The 10,489-nt window shown below is 42.6% G+C and overlaps 1 protein-coding gene across 1 annotated transcript; it reads left to right on the top strand.

The window, feature by feature from the left end:
- Positions 1 to 3,108: 3,108 nt before the first annotated feature.
- On the top strand, positions 3,109 to 10,202 carry LOC121537704 (matrix metalloproteinase-9). The gene is made up of 13 exons (XM_041845307.2): positions 3,109 to 3,474; positions 3,850 to 4,088; positions 4,421 to 4,569; positions 4,899 to 5,027; positions 5,303 to 5,476; positions 5,607 to 5,780; positions 6,064 to 6,237; positions 6,625 to 6,780; positions 7,374 to 7,566; positions 8,286 to 8,425; positions 8,537 to 8,687; positions 9,001 to 9,104; positions 9,277 to 10,202. The coding sequence occupies exons 1-13, from the start codon at positions 3,340 to 3,342 to the stop codon at positions 9,390 to 9,392; spliced, it is 2,034 nt and encodes a 677-aa protein (XP_041701241.2). The 5' UTR covers positions 3,109 to 3,339; the 3' UTR covers positions 9,393 to 10,202.
- The last annotated feature ends 287 nt before the right edge of the window (positions 10,203 to 10,489 follow it).

The raw sequence follows: 10,489 nt of genomic DNA, 5'->3' as shown, positions 1-10,489 counted from the left end.
AGTGAGCATTGGCCAATGAATATTCCTGGACCTGTAGAGTTTTAATGTGTGTAAATATTAGACGAAAATATAAAGAACCTTTTATTGACTGATTTGAATTGTTTGCGGGACCGAGTGAGTGTGTTTTTGCACCTTGGACAGATATCAAGCGAAGACGCAATGATATGCTTACCCAATATCATAGCAGATATGGCAACATCTCTCTGGTGTTGTTTGTCATACCCCTTTACCAATAATTCTGAGAAAGCCAAACAACCTATTGCCAATCACATCATTTTTTTTTGGGGGGGGGGGGGTGGCAAAGCTTACCGCCAGTCCCTTACCCCATGTCCTGCCCACAGAACTAGAATGAATGTGATTCTATTGCTATGGTCCTGCCAGGGTTGGGGTCAATTCCATTTCAATTCCAGTCAATTCAGAAAGTAAACCAAAATTCCAATTCAAAATGTTCCTCATTTGAAAGCATTGAGGATAATTGGAATATCTGTGTACTTACTTGAAATGTAATTGACCCCAACCCTGGGTCCTACCTTCTGTCCCCTACCCCATGTTAGGGGACAGAGATTTCCTCCAGTTTTATCATCACCTGTAGCATTCCCAGCTGCAGACTGCTACTCTACACCTTTGGTTTAGTGTATATGGGGGCAGAGTTGGATATCAGCCATGTGCTCATAAAAAAAAGTCCCTCATCCAGTTTCCCGTTCATGATTCATCTTCCTGCCTGAAATACTGCTGAAATACTTAATCACAGAATCACAATGTGGCTAGATGATATCACATTTACATTTTAGTCATTCACTCTTATCCAGAGCAACTTACAGTTAGTGAGTGCATACATTATTTTTTCATTTTACATACTGGCCCCCTGTGGGAATTGAACCCACAACCCTGGCGTTGCAAACGCCATGCTCTACCACCTGAGCTACATCCCTGCCAGCAATTCCCTCCCCTACCCTGGACCAATTTTGCGCCGCCCCATGGGTCTCCCGGTCGGCTATGCCAGAGCCTGGATTCAAACCAGGATCTCTAGTGGCACAGCTAGCACTGCAATGCAGTGACTTAGACCACTGCGCCACTCAGGAGGTCACCTTGGGATCTTGACTTTACCAGATTGTAGCTCATCATAATGTGCCTAGATGATATCACCTTGGGATCTTGACTTTACCAGATTGTAGCTCATCATAATGTGCCTAGATGATATCACCTTGGGTTCTTGACTTTACCAGATTGTAGCTCATCATAATGTGCCTAGATGATATCACCTTGGGATCTTGACTTTACCAGATTATAGCTCATCATAATGTGCCTAGATGATATCACCTTGGGATCTTGACTTTACCAGATTGTAGCTCATCATAATGTGCCTAGATGATATCACCTTGGGATCTTGACTTTACCAGATTGTAGCTCATCATAATGTGCCTAGATGATATCACCTTGGGATCTTGACTTTACCAGATTATAGCTCATCATAATGTGCCTAGATTATATCACCTTGGGTTCTTTACCAGATTGTAGCTCATCATAATGTAGCTAGATGATATCACCTTGGGTTCTTGACTTTACCAAATTGTAGTTCTGGTCCCCTTTTTGTTTGAAAAGCTTAAGACCAAACTCTCCCAACTGGACACACACTGGTTGAATCAACGTTGTTTCCACGTAATTTCAACAAAATTACATTGAACAAACGCGGAATAGACGTTGAATTGACATCTGTGCCCAGTGGGTATTTAGACCTATTTAGACTGACAAGAGTTTTGAAGAGAATACCTACGTATACACATAATAATCTGTATTTGAAAGGTGTTGCACTGAAACTGCATAAGCCTGTGTGAGGCGCTCGGATGCTTGGGCCGGAAGTAAACCAGTCTTGAATGATTAAATATCTCCTAGGGTGAGAAAAACACACTAATGAGTTTCCCATGACCTAATATGCCTCACATGTTTGATAACAATAATTCAGGTGACGATCCATGGCATGTCATCACTGTTATGGTGAAATTAAAGTGGATTGTTCCTTAAATTGAATTAACCACACAGTATTGCAATGGTATTATTACATGTTGATGTACAGTCAGCCATGTTGTGCAATGGATCAGTGTTGTCTGTAGCTTTATATTTGAGTAATAATGCAGATAGTATTACTAGATCCTAACTAAATTCTGTATCATTGTATTTAGCTTCATGTTTGTAGCTATTTGGTTCAATATCAGCTTTCATTCATACACTTCTGAACGATACAACAGTTGCTGTACATGTATTTGATTATTGATATGCAGGGACAAACAGAGAGCGTTTACTTGGTTATATTTGATTGGCAGCCCTAGACATTTACATCGTTTTGTGGGGATTGGCGAGAGACTGAGAGTTTTAGCTTGTATTTGTTTGATTGGCAGCCCTAGACAGTTACATAGCATAACATACAGTAGTTATATATTGACCCAGTTTGACCACTGACTCAGTATGTCACAGTTTGCCCAAATCTGAAAACAGAAAAGTAGAAGCAAACTTCATTCAAGAAAATGTTGCGGCTACAATGGATTATTTTAGATAACAGAAGTCCAGGTTCAAGTCCATTTTAGGTTATGATTTTTAATTTTTAATTTGGCTTCCACGAGTCTTACAGTTGCAAAACCACTGGCTAAACCTCACAGATGAATATGACCTTTAAATAAAGCACGCTATCACAATGGATTTATTTGATACTGCAGCTCTCGCTATGGCTGTAGAACATAATAAACGTTACTTTAAGATTCACATTATGTCAGAGTCACTCTTCTGACCAAATGTCATACATTATTTTGGCTTGAATAAAGCCAAAACATCCTAACATAATTATTCAAGATAATTTTCATAATTGTATGTCATCCTTGTATTTGTCAAAACTTTAACAGAAATTGTGCTAAAAAAGGGTTCATCAGTAGGAAGTGATGTATTGGGCTAAATCTGTAGATCAGTACATTTAGGAAACCCCCTGAACAATAACATAATGCCCAGTTCCTGTGGGAGTGGTGATGACTGGGATGGAGAGAGAGAGAGAGAGAGAGAGAGAGAGATAGGGGGGTTAAGAGGGTGGCTAAGACTAAGAGCATAAATACTGAACCCAAAGCACCAAGGGGGAACGACAACTAGTCTCAAGAGCCAGCCACAACAAAGAGATTGAAGAGCAACAAGAGCCAACACTGTCTGAACTTTTTTTGAAATCCACAGATCTTCAAGGGAGAAACTGTTCTTTTTTCTGTCGGTGAGAGAGCATTAATCTTCATTGACTGTCTATCTGGCGCATTCTTGCATCTTCGTTTACTTTCTGGACGACTTTTTCCTCCCCTTGGTCTCACCATGAGAGGAGTTCTGGTTTTGTTTGTGTTGGGGATGTGTATGCTGGGTGGACAGTGTGTTCCCCTGAAGAAATCTGTGTCTGTCACCTTCCCTGGAGATGTCCTCAAGAACATGACGGATACAGAGCTGGCAGACGTGAGTAATTAACAGATGAATAAAGATTTTTATCTATGTCTATGAACAGATGCTTCATTTGTCCTGTTTTCTGTTCTGAAGACAAAACACATGACGTGAGGGTGGGAGATTACTTTATAGTCATTAAAGACATTTGGGGATTGTCCAATGTCTTCATGTTTCAAACTAGAGGGACACTAAATTCTGCATAGTTGGACCTCATTTTATGATTTGCAATAATCTCATAATTTGCTATAATCCAATCCTCATCGTGTAATTTATCATCAGAGCTATCTGAAGCAGACATGTATGTATTATAATTTTACCTAATTTCATGAATTTGCAATGATGTAATTATGGAATAATCTCATCGTATTCATTATTTCCTATCTCCAGAGCTACCTGAAGAGGTTCGGCTACATGAACGTCCAGCACCGCAGCGGTTTCCAGTCCATGGTGTCCAGCACCAAGGCCCTGATGAGGATGCAGAGGCAGATGGGACTGGAGGAGACAGGGACGCTGGACAAGTCTACGGTAGCAGCCATGAAGGCACCTCGCTGCGGGGTCCCTGACGTACGCTCCTACCAGACCTTCGAGGGGGACCTGAAATGGGACCATCACGACGTTACGTACAGGTACAGTGGAAGATGGGAAAGCATAAAAAAAGAGCCAAAAGACTGCACGGCGTTATGCTCCTAATGCCTCTTGTTGTGTTCATGTATATTCAGTAGCCCAGTAGCTAAGTGTAATGAGATACATGTATCATTACAACCATTTCCTGACTGAGAAAGCACATTCCAGAGTTATGTCCGACGCTGTGCTTCAACAGACACGAGTTGGCTATAGACAGCTGAAATGGTGTGCAAATAGCGCATTGCAAAACAATGGCCTACGATACTATCTAATTGAATCTGTGGATGTTGACTGCATAGTGAGTTTGACCGTACAATCTTGCTTTTCTCTGTAGGATCCTGAACTACTCTCCAGACATGGGAGCCTCTCTGATAGATGATGCCTTCGCCAGAGCCTTCAAAGTGTGGAGTGATGTCACCCCTCTCACTTTCACGCGGCTCTTCGACGGCACCGCTGACATCATGGTGTCATTTGGAAAAGCAGGTAAGAGGGGCTGCAGTACTGTATGCAGCCTGGGATCCAAACGGATACTCTGTTTCACCATTGTTTCACTTCACTGAAACGGAGCATATCAGTTTGGATTCCAGGCTATGCAATATGTGCCATACCATCTGATAGCGTCAATTAAACAACCTCTGCCTCCCAGAACATTTACATTTAAAACATATCTCTAAGTTGAAGAGTACGCATCAAAATGAATCTTTATTGAAGAAACATGAAAGGAAGCAACTGAATTGACCAAACTGAAATGGAATTGACCCCAACTCTGCATGAAATGAATGCCATTAATTCAATGCCTTGTTATTTTCCAGACCATGGAGACGGCTACCCCTTCGATGGTAAGGACGGCCTTCTGGCCCACGCCTTCCCCCCTGGTGAGGGTATACAGGGAGACGCCCACTTTGATGATGACGAAAACTGGACCCTCGGCAAAGGACCAGGTAAGCATGGAGATGTATAGTCAATCATGGCTGTTTCAGTTATGCAGTCAGTATTTCATGGAGCTATGACTCCCCCTACTGTCCATTTTAAGCATTTTCTTGACTGAGATTGAAATGAATTATACGCCTCTGCCAACATCTCCACATCATTTGTAGGATTGAGTCCTTGAGCTGCAGTGAACCATTTTATTGCTAAATTAGATGTATTTAATAATGTCGGACATAGCTATTATTCACAATTGCACCCAATAAAAACATAACTTTTTTTGTTCCAGCTGTGAAGACTAGCTTTGGCAACGCAGAGGGTGCTATGTGTCACTTCCCTTTCTCCTTCGAGGGCAAGCAGTATTCCACCTGCACCACAGAGGGGCGCTCTGACAACCTGCCCTGGTGTGCCACCACAGCCGACTACGGCAGAGACAAGAAATTCGGCTTCTGTCCAAGCGAACGTAAGATTGACAGCTAATACTTGAGGGAATGATTGGTCAGAAAGTATTTTTGACAGAGTTTGCTATGACATGTCTCTAATCATATGCCCCCCTCTCTCTCTCTCTCTCTCGCTCTTTCACACACAAACAGTTCTGTACACATTCGACGGAAACAGCAACGGCAATAAATGTGTGTTCCCCTTCGTGTTTCTTGGGGAGACATATGAAGGTTGCACGAAGGAGGGCCGCAGTGATGGATACCGCTGGTGTTCCACCACAGACAACTTTGACAAGGATAAGAAGTATGGCTTCTGTCCCAACAGAGGTGAGGAGTGTCACTGTCACCACTACCAGACCTGGGTTCAAATAGTTTTAGTTTTATTTCAAATACTTGGAGTGATTGATTGAGCCTGCCAGGAGTGGCAAATGGGTGTGGTTTGCACTTTTGGGACTATCCATTGGTTCCATTGCACCAAGAAATATCAATCAAGCACAGCTAAAGTTAAATAGTAATTTAACCCAGGTCTGATCGCTGTCACACATACATGAATCACTAGCCTGCCATCAGTGACACGTTCGCTAATAGTGTTGTGTCTGTGTTATGACAGATACGGCTGTGATTGGTGGAAACTCTGAGGGAGAGCCGTGCCAGTTCCCCTTTGTCTTCCAGGGGGTGAAGTATGACTCATGCACCAGCGAGGGACGGGGAGACGGCAGGCTGTGGTGCGCCACCACCAGCAACTTTGACGTAGACACGAAATGGGGCTTCTGCCAAGATCGTGGTGAGTGATGTAGACAGCGTCAGTGCACCTAGCGTGCTGACTCAAACTGCTGGCAGTGCATCTATACCTGTTTCAAAATATTGTGCCGACTCGAACCGCTGAGTCAGATCATTTATTTTCAAATTGTCCTTTCCAGCATGGTTCTAGGGGGATGCATAACCAGGCTAGCACTCAATAGCGTGGAAAATGTGTATTAGTGTAGGTGCACTGGCCTGGTCCCAGATCTGTCTGTGCTCTTGCCAACTCCGTTACAGTAAATGTCAAGCCAAACATGATAATGAGTGACGGGAAGTTAGCATGATAGTACAAACATACTGGCACTCAGGCTATAGGTGCACACCACAACTGACTTAATGATGTGTTTCTTCCCACTCACTCCTCTCTCAGGCTACAGTCTGTTCCTGGTTGCGGCCCATGAGTTTGGTCATGCCCTGGGTCTGGACCACTCCAACATCAGAGATGCCCTCATGTATCCCATGTACGGCTACGTTGAAGACTTCTCCCTGCATGAAGATGATGTTGAAGGCATTCAGTATCTCTATGGTATGATATTATCACAATATGACATGATTAGAAAGGCATTTCACTGTACTTGTGCATGTGACATTAAAACTTGAAACTTGATTACACAATATCACTAGTCTGGTCCTAGATATGTTTGTGCTGTCTTGAGTGACAAACAGACCTCCCTCTGGGCACAGATGTCAGTTTAACATCTAGTTTTGATTTACATTTGGTTGAGTTGTCAACTAACTGTGAATTCAACATGAAATCAACAACAAATGTCACCATGTAATTAGATTTAGGTTAAGAGTTGGGTGGAAAACAGACAAAATGCCCATACATTGATTATTTTTTGTAAATCCAATCAGTTTTCCACATTGATTCAATGTCATCACATAGATCTTTTTGGGTTGAAATGACGTAGAAACAATGTTGATTCAACCAGTTTTTGCCAAGTGGGCTGGGACCAGGCTGCAATGTCATGTGCTCACACAGGATTCACAACATACAGACAACAACATAGTATTTCCCTATATCACCACAGAGACCAGATGGTAATGGAACAAAAATGACTATAGTTAAGTGTTGTTCATTTCATTTATTGCATTCATTTCCAATATCTTCCCACCCAGGATCCAAGACAGGCCCTGACCCCACACCCCCTGGACCCATCCCCACTATTCCTTCACCTGGCCCTGACCCCAGCGATGAGCCTGAGCCTGACACCACCACACGCCCTGTGGACCCATCCCAGGACCCCTGCCAGATTAACAAGTTCGACACCATCACAGAGATTGATGGAGATCTGCACTTCTTCAAGGATGGGTGAGCAACCTTAACACTGGTAAAACAAATATAAGGTTGCTTTGCGGTTCAACACTACAACCTTTTTGAGGTCTGTGATGTTAAATGGATGTGTGCCCGTTTAAGAGCGCACAAGAGTTATGGGCTAAGAGAGAGAGAACCTGAGAGAGAAACATGATATAATTATGGGCTAAGGGAGAGATAACCAGAGAGAGAAACAGGATATAATTATGGGCTAAGGGAGAGATAACCAGAGAGAGAAACAGGATAGAATTATGGGCTAAGGGAGAGATAACCAGAGAGAGAAACAGGATAGAATTATGGGCTAAGAGAGAGATAACCAGAGAAAGAAACAGGATAGAATTATGGGCTAAGAGAGAGATAACCAGAGAGAGAAACAGGATAGAGTTATGGGCTAAGGGAGAGATAACCAGAGAGAGAAACAGGATAGAGTTATGGGCTAAGGGAGAGATAACCAGAGAGAGAAACATGATAGATGATGTAAGAGTATGGGACAGAATGTAAATAAACGAGCCCAGGGTTCACAGATTCCTCCCGCTGGATTCCCCTCTTATTACTAAGAACAGCTACACCACGACAGCCATAAGAGCTATTCAACACTTTTTGGTTCTTTTATAGCACCATTTCTTCTAATAGTGTAGCCCATTCTCTTACAATGTAAGTAATAGCGATGCAATGTAGCTACATTAATAATTGTGATGTTTTTGCTGATCCAACAGGCAATATTGGAGGTTGTCGAGCAAGACTGATGGTGGACTGGAGGGTCCGTTCTCCATGTCTGAGAGGTGGCCGGCTCTGCCAGCCGTCGTTGACACAGCCTTCGAGGACCTTGTGACCAAGAAAATCTACTTCTTCTCAGGTAAATATAATTCAGATTTTACACACACACACACACACACACACACACACACACACACTTCCCACCCCCACAGATGACAACACTCTAACCTTTGTCTCTGTTGTCCCACAGGCACCAGGTTCTGGGTGTATACTGGGCAGAGTGTCCTGGGACCCCGCAGCATTGAGACGCTGGGTCTGCCCTCTACTGTGGAGAAGGTGGAGGGAGCATTGCAGAGAGGGAATGGCAAGGTGCTGCTCTTCAGCAACGAGAACTTCTGGAGGTGAGTCCATCCCGAGTTCATATGGGAGGACGGGATGTTGAGATAAGGTTGTGGGTTCAAGTTTTTGAAGGGATCACACGCATACTAGAAATGTATGCACTGACTGTATTGTAAATTGCTTTGGATAAAAGTGACTGCTAAGTGGCAGAAGATTATTAGCTGTATTATCATTTCATATAGCAAAACAATTTAAAATGTAACTAGAAGAAGAAGTGGATCAATAGAGCTCTGTGGAGGGTTAGATGTATAAGTATTTACTGTATCTGTAGGTCTGTGTTGTAATGAACAAACCAAATGTGTCTGATCCTTACAGGCTGGATGTGGAGGCCCAGAAAATCGACAAGGGATATCCTCGCTTCACAGACCTGGTCTTTGTAGGAGTCCCCGTTGATGCCCATGATGTGTTCCAATTCATGGGTAAATATTCAACTACATTCCTCCACTCACACTGTAGACCCCCCCTCCCTCCCTCCCTCCCGTAATTGGAACCATGACATCAAGACACTTCACACTGCTGTGTACCATCATGTGTACTAAACACACAACACATGAAAGAAGGTTCATCCTTGTGATTGTTTTTGTATTGTAGGCCACTCCTACTTCTGCCAGGATCACATCTACTGGCGAATGAACTCTAGGAGACAGGTGGACCGTGTGGGATACGTGAAGGACGACCTCCTGAAGTGTACCGACTCCTCTAACTAGGGGGCTGAAGATTGAAGAACCCTTTCAATAGGGCCTCTTAGGGTAGGGTCCGAGATCTGTTTGTGCTGTGTTGCCATCTCCTTGTACATTTACATTTGAAGTCATTTAGCAGACGCTCTTATCCAGTGCCGTTTGTAAAGTTGAAACGGCACCACATAGTTTGTGTGCTTTGTAAAATTTTGAAATGATCGGCCACCTTCCATGTACCAACATCACCTTCCATGTACCAACATCACCTTCCATGTACCAACTCACCTTCCATGTACCAACATCACCTTCCATGTACCAACATCACCTTCCATGTACCAACATCACCTTCCATGTACCAACATCACCTTCCATGTACCAACATCACCTTCCATGTACCAACATCACAACAGTAGAATTAGGTCATAAAAGTGCTACACATGTATGGGCACTTTCCTTTTAACTGTGTGTGAGTTAACAGGTTATTGTCATCTAATCTAGACTAGGGTCCAGAGAGAGACATAACCACAGCCCTGAAATAATGATTTCAGCCCCAGCAGAACCGATTCAAAATCTGTTGTGGCTTTAAACCATCTCCCTGGCGCAGATATTTTGGATGAGACGTTAATTGATATTTATTTATATTACTGTCCGGTTTTATTTTTGTGTTCAACAATACAAGTGTTCATTTGGAGTTATTTAATATTTTTTTAACTGGCTCAAAAGCCATGTATTTTGCACTGGATGGCATGCCATTGTATCTCTCACATAAGTTATTTTGTATGTAAAGCAATGTATTGTATTAAAACAGAAATGAAAATTCAATAAACAAATAGCACTTCATTATCAGTTCTTGTCAATGTAACTGTATAGCTAGCTAATCATCTTGTGCAGCTGTCACCAAACTAAAGGGTCTTCCTCTTTGCTGTCAACACAAAGTTCTGCATAATACACAACAAAAATATAAACGCAACATGTAAAGTGTTGGTCCCATGTTTCATGAGTTGAAATAAAATATCCCAAATATTTTCCATACACACATAAAACCTATTTCTCTAAAATGTTGTCCACAAATTTGTTTACATCCCTGTTAGTGAGCATTTCTCCTTTACCAAGATACTCCATCCACC

Source organism: Coregonus clupeaformis, chromosome 24, assembly GCF_020615455.1.
Source record: "Coregonus clupeaformis isolate EN_2021a chromosome 24, ASM2061545v1, whole genome shotgun sequence".
Classification (NCBI taxonomy): Eukaryota; Metazoa; Chordata; class Actinopteri; order Salmoniformes; family Salmonidae; genus Coregonus; species Coregonus clupeaformis.
The sequence above is the reverse complement of the archived record's forward strand: the minus strand, read 5'-3'. Positions and strand labels throughout refer to the sequence as shown.

Bases quoted from the DNA above. Each gene is read 5' to 3' on its own strand.
- LOC121537704 (XM_041845307.2), top strand. From the start codon at position 3,340: ATGAGAGGAGTTCTGGTTTTGTTTGTGTTGGGGATGTGTATGCTGGGT. The intron at 5,028-5,302 runs GTAAGCATGGAG...TTTTTGTTCCAG, and splicing joins GACCCTCGGCAAAGGACCAG to CTGTGAAGACTAGCTTTGGC. The intron at 9,105-9,276 runs GTAAATATTCAA...TTTGTATTGTAG, and splicing joins TGATGTGTTCCAATTCATGG to GCCACTCCTACTTCTGCCAG.